The 16,246-nt window shown below is 39.8% G+C and overlaps 1 protein-coding gene across 2 annotated transcripts in view; it reads left to right on the top strand.

Moving 5' to 3' along the window:
- ddhd1a (DDHD domain containing 1a) overlaps positions 1-10,861 on the top strand; it is a 34,384-nt gene extending 23,523 nt beyond the window's left edge. For both annotated transcript variants that reach the window (XM_080750203.1, XM_080750202.1), the window contains 9 exons: positions 866-975; positions 2,115-2,221; positions 2,739-3,001; positions 3,811-3,886; positions 4,531-4,680; positions 5,203-5,267; positions 8,346-8,518; positions 8,796-8,993; positions 9,603-10,861. In XM_080750203.1, coding sequence (XP_080606329.1) covers positions 866-975; positions 2,115-2,221; positions 2,739-3,001; positions 3,811-3,886; positions 4,531-4,680; positions 5,203-5,267; positions 8,346-8,518; positions 8,796-8,993; positions 9,603-9,790 — 1,330 coding nt within the window. In that variant the 3' untranslated portion in view covers positions 9,791-10,861. The remainder of the gene's footprint in view (positions 1-865; positions 976-2,114; positions 2,222-2,738; positions 3,002-3,810; positions 3,887-4,530; positions 4,681-5,202; positions 5,268-8,345; positions 8,519-8,795; positions 8,994-9,602) is intronic.
- The last annotated feature ends 5,385 nt before the right edge of the window (positions 10,862-16,246 follow it).

Raw genomic sequence — 16,246 nt, 5'->3', positions numbered from 1 at the left:
CTCCCCCTTTCCTGTCTCTTTCGGGACCGCACCTATGTTCCCCAGGTTCTATGTTCCTCACTTACCACCTAAACCTAACCTTAACCCTAACCTCAGTAAAACTAACGCTGGAGAATGCTAACCTGATGAAATGCTATACACAACTTGGTAGTGTGTTTGACTTTGAATATTAAGTGAGTTTGACCCCCCCCAAATATACTTGCATGCATACTTACATGCTTACATAAATAAATACATATGATGTGGTCTTTATAACTATACTGTGTGTGTGAGATTTATCCTTGAGTAGCTATGGAAGAATCTGTCAAATTTCTTTATATAGTAGTATGTCTTCAATGTTATCTTTTTTCCTCTGTGTTAACACATTTGCTGCCCTTTAAGAATGGAGCTGAATGGCTGAACTGCCACGATTTTGTTTTTAACGTGCACAATAGCGCACAGCCATGCACAGATCATGCACCACCACATTCACAGCTTTCAAATCTTGCTTGGAAATCTATTCAGGCATTCATGAGATAGCAGCCATGTTTTCTTCATATGCAAACAAACATGGCTGCTATGTTTGAAAGATGGGGTTGGTCTGGGGGTCAAACATGCATTTTCGTGATCGCGATCATGCCTATTAGATAGTAGGAAGTAAATGCAATTTCAGCCCCAACTTGGGAAACTCGGGCCGTGGCGGCAAATAACAACGAGAATAACTTGTTATAACTTGGGATAGAGCAGTCAATGAGTTAGTAAGCATGTGCAGCAGTTGTATCTGGTTTGACTGTACAATGTAACCTTCTGATCAGTGTTTAGATCTATCATGTATTGCCCTTTTTATGCAGATCCAAATACGTGTGTGTGTGTTTGTGTCTGTCAGGCTCAGGGAGGCGGTAAGGAAGATGGAGGAGAAACACTACTCGGAGCACAATGAAGAGCATGTGGAGTTCCTTCCTGTGGAGTGGCGCTCCAAGCTGGCTCTGGATGGCGGTTAGTGTGTGCACTAGGGCGCTGTTCCTCAACCTGGGGTCTGGGCCTTGTCTGTATTTTAATGTAGTCCAACATTTTAAATATGCAGCTTGGTTATTTTTGTGTCAGTTTATTGATATATAAAGCGTTAGTTCACCCCCAAAATGACTTTTCTCCTATCGATTACTCACCCTATGGAGACTTGAATTCATGGATATTTCTATTGTTTTTGTCGCTTTCTTAAGCCAATCATTTGAGACGACTCTGTGTCTCCATAGGGAACAAAGCAGGTTCTATGTGTCTCCTTAGGGAATCACTGCTGGTCATCGCATTATTTGCTTAGGAATGCAACAACAAAATATTCATGAATTCCAGTCTCCATGGGCTGAGTAATTGATAGAATTTTTTTTTTTTTTTTTTTTTTTTTGAGTAAACTATCCCTTTAAACAAATATATTATTTGAATATATTTATTACTTTTTTATAGTTGCCTTGCTGAGCCTGTGGCCTGATTTCTGTTTCTGTAGCGTGAGGCTGCTTGATGTACAATTACAAGTACCGTACATCCACTGGCCACGATGAAGTATACCCTCTGGACATAATAATAGTACAGTATGTCGCAGGGATTTACCCCCAATCCAGCCCTTGAGTGCCAAACAATGGGTCCCATTTTTATAATCTTTGGTATCTTTGGTATTGAACCCCCACCTCCAAATCTCAGGGCGGACACTTTAACCACAAGGCCACTGAGCTGGTAGGAAAAAAAAGGGTTTCTGATTACTGTTTAATCAATAGTTAGTTGCAGTCCTAGTCTGCATGTGCACGTCAACACACACATGCACATACAGTACTTACTCAGTGTGTCCTGCCTTCACTGGGGTATTTCTGAATGAGCAGAGCGGATGCTGTTCCATTGTATATTAACAAGCCCATGTGAAATGCCTGGTAGATTTAGGTCCGGTTTTGTTTTTGGAAGCCACATGCAGGCAGTTAGATGTTTATCACTCCTGTAATTATGTACAGTGGAAGTTTAAAACTGCAATTTTTTACAAATGCTTAAAAAACCCATCTAAGAACAAGTGCCCAAAGAGTGTGAACAATGTGACCTTGAATTCATAACATGAAATGTTTTGGGTACACTGCACTGGTATGTGCTTGTAGATACCGTAGACTCCATCACCCCCGACAAAGTGAGAGGACTGAGAGACCTTCTGAACAGCAGTGCCATGGACATCATGTACTACACCAGCCCCCTTTACCGGGACGAGGTAGGATCACTCTCTCACACACACACACACGCACATGCACACACACACGCACACACACACACACACACACACACACACACACACACACACACACACACACACACACACATGCACACGTGGTACAGGACAATATGTTCCCATAGAACAGTGGTTCTCAACCTGTGGCTTGGGACCCCCCTTACTTTGGGGGGTCCCAGGATGTTTAACTTAATGTGCAACATTGTTTTCTCACTCAACAGTAAACAAACCAACATAAAGTTTAGGTTTATAGAGGGTATCTGCACGTTTCTACAATGACAATTTGAGGAAGGAGGCAGAAATTGTGAAATTTACCAATAGAACTGTGTTATACAAAATGTAATTCCTATTTTGGGGATCACGGTCTGAAAAGGTTGAGAACCACTGCCATAGAAAACCGTTTCTAATAGTGTCCGAGGCTTTCAACCAAAACATCCCTCCTTCAGTCTGTCACAGTGTTTCCGCTTCTGAAAGCCTGTTCACTTATCCTCGGTTGCAGATCACCAAGGGCCTGACCTCAGAGCTGAACCGGCTCTACTCGCTCTTCTGCTCCCGAAACCCCGAGTTCGAGGAGAAGGGAGGCAAGGTGTCCATCGTGTCCCATTCCCTGGGCTGCGTCATCACCTTCGACATCATGACAGGCTGGGACCCGGTGCGCTTCTGCCTGCAGGAGCACCATGCCATGGAGGAGGAGATGGACCTGCCCTGGATCTCCTACGAGGAGAAGCACCTGCTGGAGCAACTCCGCCTCACCAGGAACCGGTAAGGCCAGTTGGCAGGACCGCATCCTAGGGTCTGAGACGCTTAAAAAGTGTTAAAAGTGAAGTTCACCCAAACAATGTGTTATTTTCTATCAATTACACACCCCATGAAGCATAAAACAAAAAAAAACAAGCCCTTCTCTACAGACCATAACAAAAGCATGGGTGGCCGCGGTTATAATTTTTCCGGGTGAAAGAAAAGACGTTCCCGGAAGTAATCTGATCACATTTGGACGGTAGTGCGTTCATGAAGCCTTGAAAATACGGTAAAAACACTGAAAAACACTGGCAGAATCTATGGAATTAATTAATTATATACCTGGCAGTATATGTGTTAATTTAAGGCAAAAGACAGAACCAGAGAAGCATAGAACTTATTTTCATTATTATGGAATCAAACCATATTCTAGTGCCATTAGTAAAATAACTAATACAGATGTCACTGAGCCCATTTCTCAGTGTCTATTTGGTGGCTTGAAAATGATTTATGTGCTTCTCAAAGTCCCTGCTTAAACTGATGGAGCAACAGTATCGGAAGACGGAGCATCAAACTTAATCTGAAGATTTATGGGGCTCTTGGGGACATAATTAATTTGTAGATGAGGCGACTGACAAGTTCAGGATGTCATGGGTGGTGTTACTATGCTATGACTGAAGTCTGTGCTGAATGCTGTAATTTGATGTTCTTGTGACTGCAAAATGAATAGCCTCAACAAAGAAAGGTTACTAAGCTAAAACTATAATAGAAGGTCAAGGCCTCCAAATAACGTGTTCACACTGTAATGCTCTTGGTTGAACTCTTTCTCAAAGGTTACGGGAATTGGAAGATCAACTTCTAGGCCTGGAAACCACTAAACCGTCAACGCGTCCACCCCTCAAATTTAAGGTAAAGCATGTACAGTTGCATCAATATAGACTTGTGGCAAACTGAGTGAGTCATCTGAATTGATGTAACGAAGACATAAACGCTAGAGGGAGAGGTTGGAAAAAGTTAGAAAGCACCCCTTTCAAACAGAATTGCAGATGTAATAAAAGGGATTTCAAGATTGAATTTCATTGCTATTTCTGTATACTCTAAGAGTAGGTTGAGTGAATCACTCTCTAAGTCAGTTCCAGACAATTCTGTTTTAGGCGTTTCCTTATGATTTGCACAGAACACAACTCTTTTCTTTGCCCATTTTATTGATTTAGTTTTTAGATTAAGTTTTATTTTTACTCTAGTTTTACTGTCTTTTGTCATCTTTTTCATGTTGCCTTTGTAGATAATGACTTTGTCTTTAACCCATTAAAACTGGGACCTTTGTCATTTTAGATTTTAGCATTGCCTATTGAAAATATCAGATATGCAAGCTCACAGCGCGTCACTTCATCCTGCGCTGCAAGCTTGTACATCTGCTATATTTTAACCTTTAATTTTTTTTAAATCTTGAAAGTGTGAGAACTACTGATTTAGAAACGGCCCCAGGTCTTACTGGGTTATGGAGAAGTGTGCTGCAAATAAAATGCATCATGTTGGTGTGTGTGTGGCAGGTGGAGAACTTCTTCTGTATGGGTTCACCTCTGGCAGTGTTCTTGGCCCTGAGAGGGATCCGCCCAGGGACAAGCTGCCACCAGGACCACATCCTGCCTACCTCCATCTGCACCAGGCTCTTCAATGTCTTCCATCCCACAGACCCTGTGGTCAGTCTCCTTGGCTAACCATGCCTGTGCCTACGCAGCAGTGCACTATTGCTCAGGGTTACTATAGCAGACTTTCTGTTTGTTTTCCTTTTTCATTGCTGGCTTAGCCCACACAGTGTGTTTTACATTTTCCCCTTCTTTTTCTTTCTCTTTTTTTCCTCTCCTAGTGAGCTCACTAGCAAGTGTTGCAATTCACTACTAAACTGAAAGGGATGCTCCCCCTAACTAAATCCTAATAAATAGTATTATGATTTTTTTCCACCTAACTCCTTCTCCTGTCTAACGTGATAGAGCGGCCGTTTCGATCCCCGGCTCCTCCTGTCTTATAAAATGGTTATAAATACTGGTTATAAAAGTGTCTCTGAGCAAGATGCTGAACACTTTACTACACCCCATGAGCAGGGCCTTGCATGGTTTCCTCTGTCGTCTGTGTATGAATGTATCGCTAAAAGGTAACAAACTTTATCAGAGCAAACCTGGACATTTTTATCATTATTGTTGTGATTGTGTTTCATCCTGCAGGCCTACAGACTGGAGCCCCTCATTCTCAAGCATTACAGCAACATTTCACCTGTCCAGATACACTGGTAAGAAGATACACTTCGTTTGATTGCAAGCCAAGGACAAAACACTCAGTTAATGTACTGAGCTCGACACTCCAGCCTACGTAAAAGGACACATTCCAAGTGTTTTACAATTTTCCAGTGTAAGCCCTCGTCAGTCCCACAGAACAGACTGGGGAGTGCCGTTTTCATTAATTGTTTTTGTAAAATAGAGTACCAGTTCCCATAGGGAAATCTTAGATCACGTTATATAAGAACTGTGTTCCAAAAATAAACAAATCAGCCTGGTGATATTGTCACGTATGTGACACTGTCGTTTATGATACTGAGTTACATTTGATATCGTCTGTGTTTGGGTTAGGGTTATTTTCTTGCTCTTTGGATACTTTCATTTTCACCATCAGTCGACACTTCATATCCATATGAGTAAAATCACCGATCTGGCGGCTGACTGGTTTATTTTTGGTACACATTCTAAGATTTCCCTAGTGGAATTCCAAAAGAAAAAATGACTACGTGACCAGGGGGACAGCGGCCCCAGTGATGTCAGACTTCAGTGCACTATACAGAAAGTGAACAATACAGTTAACGTTTACAAACAATACATCATCCATTAAACAAAATCATTCTTTACATACTTTACATCTATGTAAGAGATCTGTTGAGTTTCACAGTAGGTAAATGTATCATGTCTCCCCTCTCTGTATCTAAATAAAGCATAAAGTCTCTAAAGGATTGTAGTTAAACAATGTTACAATTTAAATTTGTAGTAATGTCAAAGATCAACTTTAAACTACAGATATCTCAAAGTGCTGTTGAAATGATTTTCCTACTTCCTAGTCTCTTTTTTTTTTTAATCCTTTCTAGGGAAAGACTTCAAAATGTTTCCTTCAAAATGAGACCCTGCCCAATGCATTACTCCAAATGGTTTAAAAACAACAATCAATTTACTTTGGGTATGTTGTGTATAGGCGTTTTTTGTGCAAATTATACAGGATTGTTAACATGTTAAACAATTGGTAGCACTTTACAATAATGACCTGTTATAAATCATTTATAAACATTTATAAGCAGTTTATAGATGAGTAATAAACATGAACAAACTGTTTATTGACATTTGTAAATGTTTAACTAAACATTTATAACTGTTTTAAACATCATTTACATGTTATTAGTAAGGTATTAGTAAGTAGTAAACTAATCATGAATAAACCATTTATATACATTTGTAAATGCTTACTAAATCATTTATAACCAATGCTAAAATTCACATAATGTGTAGGTAGGAATGCATTTACAAATGTCTGTTAAGGTGACCTCCATGTGTTGTTCATGTTTAATATACGCTTTGTAGATGTTATCAAGAGCCCTAATGTAAAGTGAAGGCTATTCACAAGTTACTATACAAACCTCCACCGGATGTCCGTCACGTCACGTCACGTCACGTCACGTCACGTCACGTCACGTCACATCACACTTTTGGCCCTACTCTTATCTCTGGCACCGTTGCCCCTATCCATGCCAAACTTTGCACACACTCCTTGGCTGCCAAACCACAACCCCCACCCCTGATTTCTCACATGCCCCTCTTCTAGCGCCACCATGAGGTTGCTTATCTCCTTACTGGTTATTTATATCTGTCTGTTAATGTGGCCTCCTTGTTTGTTCATGGTTAAGCTTTGTAAAACATTCCTTAAATATCTATAAATCATTAGTAGATGTTATCAAGAGCCCTAATGTAAAGTGAAGACTATTCATTATTTACAACTGTCTGTTAATGTGGCCTCCATGTTTGTTCATGTTTAGCAGTTTGGCAAGTTTGGCATGGATAGGGGAAACGGTGCCGGAGATAAGAGTAGGGCCAAAAGTGTGACGTGACGTGACGTGACGTGACGTGATGTGACGTGACGGACAGACTGACGGAGGGACTGACAGACAGCCGGGGGAGGTTTTCATAGTAACTTGCAACCTGATGGTCGCAATGAATAGTCTTCACTTTACATTAGGGCTCTTGATAACATCTACAAAGCGTATATTAAACATGAACAACACATGGAGGTCACCTTAACAGACATTTGTAAATGCATTCCTACCTACACATTATGTGAATTTTAGCATTGGTTATAAATGATTTAGTAAGCATTTACAAATGTATATAAATGGTTTATTCATGATTAGTTTACTACTTACTAATACCTTACTAATAACATGTAAATGATGTTTAAAACAGTTATAAATGTTTAGTTAAACATTTACAAATGTCAATAAACAGTTTGTTCATGTTTATTACTCATCTATAAACTGCTTATAAATGTTTATAAATGATTTATAACAGGTCATTATTGTAAAGTGCTACCAAACAATTTTACATTTTAAAATTGTAGTAACGTCAAAGATCAACTTTAAAGTACAGATATCTCAAAGTGCTGTTGAAATGATTTTTCTACTGTATCGTTAAGCCATAATTGTGGGCTCGCTGAAAGCGGGACTAGTATGTTCTCCTAAATCTTTATATAGTAAGGTTATTCTCCTCAAAACTGTCCGACAGTATAAAGGCAGGGCCTTATATTTGCCAGACCCATGAAATGGGTAGGCCTACATAAGCAAATGTCGGTCTGTCCGGGTTTTCTATATAAAGGGTATATATGATGATGACATGATGATGACATGCCTACAAAAGGCATGATGTCATAAATGATGATGACAGACAGGGGGTCTGGCACAACCAGGTTGACCTGGTCTAGTTAACTTTAAAGCAAGAGTACTCGCAAGATCATTATTCCATATATAGGCATCTCCAGATATGGGCTTAATGTTGATGACATCAGGGATCTCCATGTGGGCATAAAAGAGACAGGGACTGACACGTAGATCTCCATATATATGGTCATTAATTTATTATTGATTTAATTTTCCCCATTGACTTGAATGGGGAAAATTCTAACGGTAAGACGGATTTCATTTGCAAGTATGACTCGAGTCATGGCAACCACACTTGCAATTTCCCCAGAATTGCCTCTGGCCCTTTCTAGTTTATTTAAGATGTGCTGAGCTGTGTGGAAGATTATTCTGGTAATAAATATGTTTTGCTTTCTCCATCAGGTTTAGTGCCACTACCCCCACACCATATGATGACATCCGGCCTGTCTTCTTAAACCCAGTAAAAGACACAGCATCAGACACAGAGAGCATCCCCAGCCCCAGCACATCCCCTGTCCTTCCCCGAAGGCACTATGGAGAGTCTATCACCAGCCTGGGCAAGGCCAGCATACTGGGTAAAGCTCAGCAGTCACTATTCTAATATCCAATTTCTAGGGTTGATAATGCACTCAGACACAACTGCTGTGAAACTCAGGGAAATCAGAAGTGTTATTCGACGAGGTGTCACAAACCGTATATCTATAGAATATTGCATACTGTGGCTGCTGTTGTAAAAAAATAAATAAATTGCTGTTTGTTTATAAATGCTTAACTTCTGCCCTTTATTTTACTAAAACCCATAACACCCGACTCACCTCTTATATCTCAACCTTTCACCATCTCTCCCTTTAGGAGCGGCCAGCATTGGAAAGGGCATTGGAGGCATACTATTCTCTCGCTTCTCTCGCTCCAACAGCCAGCCCTCTGTATCTCTAGGGGTCGAGGGAGGGGCCACCTCTGAGGGGGAAGAGCAGAAGAGGACAGACAGCCAGTCAGCATACGGGCTCTCCACAATGGCCCAGTCCGCCCCAACCATCACTGATGCAACCTGTTAGTTTACCTACATGCTCAACATATTTTAACATTACTACAAGGAAAACAAAAAGCATTTGTGTTGTTAGAAAATTTCCAGGGACATAAACTTGAAAATGGTCTCATTTTAATGCAGTGGTTCTCAGCCTGTGGGGTCCCCAAATTATTTTGTGGGGTCCCCAGATGATTAACTTGATGTGAAACATTGTTTTCTCACTCAACAGTAAACAAACCAACATAACGTTTAAGTGTATAGAGGGTATCGGCACATTTCTAAAGTGTCAATTTAAGGAATTTCTAATACCTCTAAAATGACAAATTAAACATTGGTCAAATTGTCAAATATTAGAGGCAGAAATTGTGAAAATAGCAGATCTACATGCTCACAACGCCTCGTGTTTGCGAGGCGTTGTGAGCATGTAGATCTGCTATTTTCACAATAGAAACGTGTTATACAAAATGTAATGCCTCAACTCTTTGTGCTCTTTAGGGTGGGAGGGGGGGTCCCCAGTTAAAATATGATTATTCTGGGGGTCGCGGCCTGGAAAGGTTTAGAACCACTGTTTTAATATATGTTTGCTGTGTCATTGCTATGCCGTTAACAAAGTCTCTGTCTCTGTCTTCCAGTGGAGCTGGAGCGGCGCATTGACTTTGAGCTCCGAGAGGGTATGGTGGAGAGCCGTTATTGGTCAGCGGTGACCTCACACACGGGCTACTGGTGCTCACATGATGTAGCCCTGTTCCTGTTGACCTTCATATACAAGCAGAAAGAGATGCTTCCTGAACCAGCAGATGACAACCTGGAGCCCGATTGAGGCAGCATGTCTCGCACACAAACACACACACTTACAGTAAGCCTGGTTCATGGTTGAAGTGCGCGGGCGCACTCCGCCACCGTGCTATGCACGAGCTGAAATGTTCATGTGCATGCCTGAAATCCATGCATCGATAATCCCTGTCACTAGGAGTGTTGCTGTAGTGAAAAGAGACAAATAAATACCCCTCCAGACAAATCAACTCATGTAATTTCCGGTTTGAACTGTGCACTCTATGAGACACAATTTCTTGTTTATTTCTTTCAAACACAAAAACTATAAGCATGACATGAAGGCGACAGGAAGATTCGCTTTGTGTTGATATCTGCAAATTGTTTTGACAATTTAGGGCATTACATTTCTAATTTCTTTATTTTTTACACATGCAAATACACACATGACCCTAGTAGAAATGCAATTAATAATAGAATAAGAGAGGTGGAAGCTAGCTGCAAAATTGTTACTCTTTCTCGTTTATGTAACATGGATCATTCGTGACAGCAGCATTGATGTAAATAAAGCAATGATAATTGATGGGATTTGTCACATTAACATGAAATTAACATCAGTCAAAGAGCACAATATATTACAGAAGTTCTTTGCAGTTATTAACTTGTAATGTACACACAAGGCATTTCCTTGAAACTTTGAGCCAGTCAAAAAAAGGCTTTCAACCCAGTGCTCCGTACAAAATGTATGTAAACATAATTATTCTATTCTTTCAGCAATCAAGTGCAATGATCCGCAAAGTACAGAGGTGGCATAGACTTGCACCCACAGTCCCAGGCATGCAGTACTGTAGCCTACAGCAGTGGTTCTCAACCTGTGGGTTTGGACCCCTAGGGGGGTCCCCCGCCTGATTTGGGGGGGGGGTCCTCAGATGACAGTAAAGTGACAATTTAAGGACTTTTAAGACCTTTTTAATACCCAAACATTCCTACATTTCCACTGACTATTCTTATTCTGCAACTGTCGGTTTACACGTGTTAATATTTTTTCTGTGACTTCTCTTTGTTTTTCTTTGTGTGACTTCAAATTCAGATTACGTGTGTGTGGATTACACAATACTAACCTCGCATCACCAGGCTTTACACCAAGCCTGGTTTTCATTACTAGCTGAACAGTGTGATCCGGTCTAAGCCATGCCTACTCTAGAATTCTAGAAAGTGATTTCCGTTTGTTCTTGTTTCCCCACCTGAATGGCGAATCGAGTAATCTAGTCTACTGTCACCAGTTGTGCTATGAGTTATGAGTTAGTATAAAACATGCATTTTCCAAACGATTATGCAAAAAAAAAAAAAAAAAAAGTAACTAATTATGACGCCTCTGGCAGAGAGGAATATTTTTTTAGGAGCAAAGATCCCCTTGGTTTCAGCCATGGTTTTCGCCCACCTGATGACGCTTAAGTTATGTCTTCTCTAGACTGGATCAGAGTTGATCCCAGTCTACAGGTTGAAATTTCAGTTAATTTGCAAGCTCAAATCAAATCTACAAGCTCTTGAATTATGCAACACATCTGCCTTCATGTACAGTAGATGTCTTTACATAACCTTGTTCAAGTGAGGATAGAGGAGCTAGGACAGGACGGAACAGAATCAGGACCTGAGATGCAGCCAAATAATTCCTCTTGGATCTTTACCCAAATCTCTGCTCATTCACTGAATCTCAGACAAAAATATACCAAATTTCCTTTTTGGGAGATAAATACATTAAAATAAATGTATTAGTCACAATGACCTACTTGCATCACTTTGCTTCAGTAATCTGCAAATCTTTCTAATGTGTATGTTTTGAGATTCACTTCAACTTTGGGTTTACCCCAAGTCACCAGGTGGGGCTAATGACCAATTTGTGTGATCCTGATGAAAATTCAAGAGGATTGTTGTGTTTAGATTACATTTGTGCAGAGCATTCAACAAGCATTGCAAGCCTTTTTGTGTTTCACAATGTGTCTCCACGCCAAAGGTGGATATGGATAACATTTTATCACAGACACTTTGTTGGGCCAATAATCGATAGCTTGATTGCCTCGTGTACAACCAGGCACGCAACCCCCTCTATGACCACTGATGTCATGCCCGTGAAAACAGGCTGCACATGGAAGTATGAACCAGGCCTTACTGACGCACACATACACACTGCTTGGCATTTTTACCTAGCTATCTCTCTCTGGTTTTAACCTTTAACTCCTGTGAATTATATTGACTCCTACCTGTGCTCTTAACGCACGCAGATGTTTCTCTGTATGATGGATATACAGATTTTCTCACCCCAAGGGTGATGGCGTTGAACCAGGCACCCCCTAAGGAGGTGATGCCTGTGCCGTGGTTCAGCCCTGCCCAAAGTTATCTCACCTCTCCCACAGACTCGCATGGAGCTTTGTGATGCACAACCCTCAACGTCCGTCGGTCGACCTCGCCGATGCCGTCGGCTCTAACTACTGTACATTTCTTTCATCCTTCCTCGTTTGTTTATGAAATGACTCCGGTGATCATCTGAGATCAGTGACTTGAACTAAATTTGAACTTTGAGTGCTGCTCCACCTCATCAACATTATTAGAATACAGATGCAGCCTTTCAAAATTAGTCAATGTCATTTATGTTAAATATTACAGGAACACTCCATAACTTTTCAAGCTAATTGTATGAAGTGCACACAAAACACCAGCTATACTTATCCATGATCTCTGTATCGCTGCAGGAACTTTCTCTTGATCAATCAGAGAATACAATATATAGAATGCTTCATTCTAGCAAGTAGACTTTAAAAGAGGCGTAGGTACAGGCAGCTACTGTTGCCATGGCTGAGGGAGAGACTGCCAGAGAGGAAGAATCTGGCTTAAAAGGCCAGAGTTGGAATCATGGGAGCGAACTCACGGCCATATATTTCATGACATGCATTCGTTCTAACAGCTACTGAGAGATCAAGTTGGAAAACAGCAGAGTGCTCCTTTAATATATTTCCCTAAAAAGTTTTATATGGCATAGTTTTATTCTTTCCCTTTAATTATTTTGGAGGGGATTGTATAGTAAAGGCAGAATAAATAGCCTGTTTGTCGATTTTTTTTCTGAAGAACGTGTTATTATTTAAGTGTTGAGTTAGATTATGTTTTGTTTCTTTTTTTTTTTTTTTTTTACCATCGAGTGACTTTTTCACGTCGCTGTCATTCTGAAATAGTGTAACCAGCAATTCAAAAGCCATTTCCTTTTTTACAATATAATAAAACACTGTTAAAAGTTCACTAAAACTGCACTTATTTATGTGATTAGTTTTTCAAAGTGATGCGGTGCGCCAATTTTTATTTTACACTTTCATACTGGAAGTGTCTGGCTCTGAGAGAACAATAAAGCTTGACACCCAAAACAACAACATTGGGTTCATACTGTGAGACAGACGGTGTCATGTTCTTTTCTCAGCTTGAGCCTTCACCACTTCACCATCTATGAAACCTTAATGTATGATGTCATTGAAGACAGTTTTAAAGCCTTGCAGGAGTAATTTTAAAGCAGCCATAAAATATAAAAGCGTGTACATATGTTCTTATTTTCTTACAGAAGAATTTATAAGAACAATGAGACAAATTTTCATCTTTCCATGTTGTGGTCTGAAAAGCTCTTATCCGAATATTCAGTCATAGTCTTTTCTTAACAGGAATCCACACTCGAAACCTACATTTTCCTCTGTGCTGAAGGAGATATTATTGGAGAGACCTTTCAGCACATGTTTACATTGATATCCAACTAAAATTAATTATAAAACCACCATAAAACTATTCTCTACTAAAATAGCAAACAAACAGAAAAACATATAACATAACAAAATAAAAAAAGCTTTCCTCCCCCAGTATCATGTTGTAGCCAGTTGGCTACAGTATAGCTGATATGAATTTGTATGTAATCTAGGACAGTAGGGTTCCACCTAGTGGCCAGATACATGTATTTAGTTTCCTTTGCTGCTAGGCTTCAATAATGGAAACTTAAAAAGTTTCCCCCAAAATGTCATTCTTCTAACACAAGACATATTTGTTTTTTCAACGGCAACAAATTTGTTTTTATGCAGTTTGTTTTGAGTTTTTGTCCACACATTGATTCTTGCTGACAACTGGCTACATAAGACACTTACCATTTTCATTTACAGTATGTGAGCTTTTTGTAGTTGGATTTTGTTTGTGATGCCATTTCCCAATGAATGAACTAATAAGTGAGAATCTGAATTAATCTGAATAGCTAAAAACGGCTCGGAAGTATGAAACTTGCCTTAGAATTAAGAGGGCATTTCACAGTAAACGGGCTTCTTGCCATTGGTTTGATGAGGATTGTTTTCCGCATTATCTGGTTGTTTTGAAATCTTGGAGTCTTGGAGACGAACGTTGAAAAGTCGTAGAAGTTGCTCACTTTGCATGGTGATATGGTATCGTGTTAATGGTAAATATACCTTAAACAGGAGGATATTGTAAAGGGTGCCAACACACATCTAAGAACACACTTGATGTTGTTCGCTTAATGGATTCTAAACCAATTAGTCTTTTGTGGACTTTCTCTTTTTTTCTTTTCTTTTTTTTTTCAGTGGATGGGGCTAACCTCACCTTAAGGCTCTAATATACTCACACACAGTCTGCACGACAGACAGTCTTTGTGGAGTTGTAATTGTCGAACTACATTATTGTCAGTGTCAAATGTTCTGTCTTTACTGTTATTTTGATGTATTTTTATCATCATCAAAGCCTAGCCTGATTTGATATGGTGCAAGCACTGCTTTACTATGCCATACTCAGTCAAGGGCTGTGGAGTTGACCAATGAATGGATCCCATTTATTGGTATTTCATGCACTTAGGACCAGTACAGATACATGCATGTGTGTGGTATGTGATATGAGAGGGGACCTAATTGTCTGAAGAGAACCCAGATCAGACAGACTTTTTAGAGTGGCTGGGAAGTCAAGAAAGCTATTTGAAAGGAGAGAAAGGTATATGTAGGTGGAAGTGTTTCTGTAAATGTCATCCTTGCACATACTCGTCAGCTATGAATTGGACAGAAGTGCTTTAGAAAAGGCTCTTGTGTTGCATTTATTTGTTCAGGCTGTAAGTAACAAAGCTTTGGCAGGTAGGAGGTCAATGATTGTAGCTCTTGTTTCAACATACAGTAACTTGTTACACAGAAGGCCAGGCATGGAACTGACCTTGGGGACCTGAGATTTTTGTCCTAGAATCCGAGCACCTCTGCTACATTTATTTTAAAATGGCACTGTTCCATTGTTGGAATATGGTTGTTTTGTTAAGGCTTAAAGTGTCTGAAATATGCTATTTTTAAATCAATACAAATCCTCACAAGGTGTTAAGCCTCAACTTTTAATCAAGCACAGAATCCTAATTATAGTCCTACTTAAGTTTCAACTTGCTCTCAGAACTTTAGAGTCTCCTTATAACTGGATGCAATAAGAGGGCAACATCATCTAAACATTGTAGAGGATTTGTTTTGATTTTGCAAGCATATTAGTATCTACGGTGCAGCTATGTCAGTTCATGAGGTGACTAAAGGTATTTTGTGCACTGCTTAAGGGCATCACAAAAACTTCAGTAAATGTTTGCTGTTGCAAGTATGTTCAATATTGTGGGTTAGACCACAGTGAAGCCACAGGGGCTGATACAGGTTTGTCTGCAGTTCATTTAAATAAATATTAATAATTAATCTTTGAAATCTTTTATTTTCTTGATAGGACTGTTACTTTAACATTGAAAGGATGTGCTGGAACGTGTTTTGTTTGTCCCTAGAGCTGCTGTGCAATAACCCATGCCTGTAATGATTCAAACTGCCATCTGAAGCAATGTATTTATTTCCTTTTTATTAAAACATTTCTTTTCGGTACAATGACTACTTTTTCTTTTCTGAATATTGTTTCGTTCGTTTCTCCTAGTTATCCTGTCATGTCTTAAGGAACAGAGTAGCAAGATGTTAGACATTATGTGGAAGCTAGCTTTATAATATTCAAAGGGAACTATTATTTGTTTCATGATTATTTCTTTGGAGAACAATAGAGCGGTTTGTTCATCTGAACCTTGGATCAAATTCTTCCCGAGGCACCCAAAGGCATACATGAATGACAAAGCTAATTGATAGTGTATGAATAAGCCTATTGTAACACTCCAGTCTCCAGTAGTCCAGCATGATTCCAATATGAGTTACTAATGCAGTCATGTAACATCTGCAGATGTCAGGCTCAAGGATGGGACCAGTTGTATAACAAAAGTGATTCATGTTAATAACTAGAAGCAGTGCTCTTCTGAGCACAGGTCTCCACCAGGCCGTGCGTCCTGGTGGTGCAATCCTGCAAACTTTGGAAGCTAATATTAGCCAATCAGGATGGCATATGAAATATCAGACGGATCGGACTTGATCACATGACTATAGAGATACTGTGTACCGATTTGCGTGATTTTTGGATAAAATCTCAAGGA

Source organism: Nannobrachium achirus, assembly GCF_963921795.1.
Source record: "Nannobrachium achirus genome assembly, chromosome: 20".
Taxonomy (NCBI): Eukaryota; Metazoa; Chordata; class Actinopteri; order Myctophiformes; family Myctophidae; genus Nannobrachium; species Nannobrachium achirus.
The sequence above is the reverse complement of the archived record's forward strand: the minus strand, read 5'-3'. Positions and strand labels throughout refer to the sequence as shown.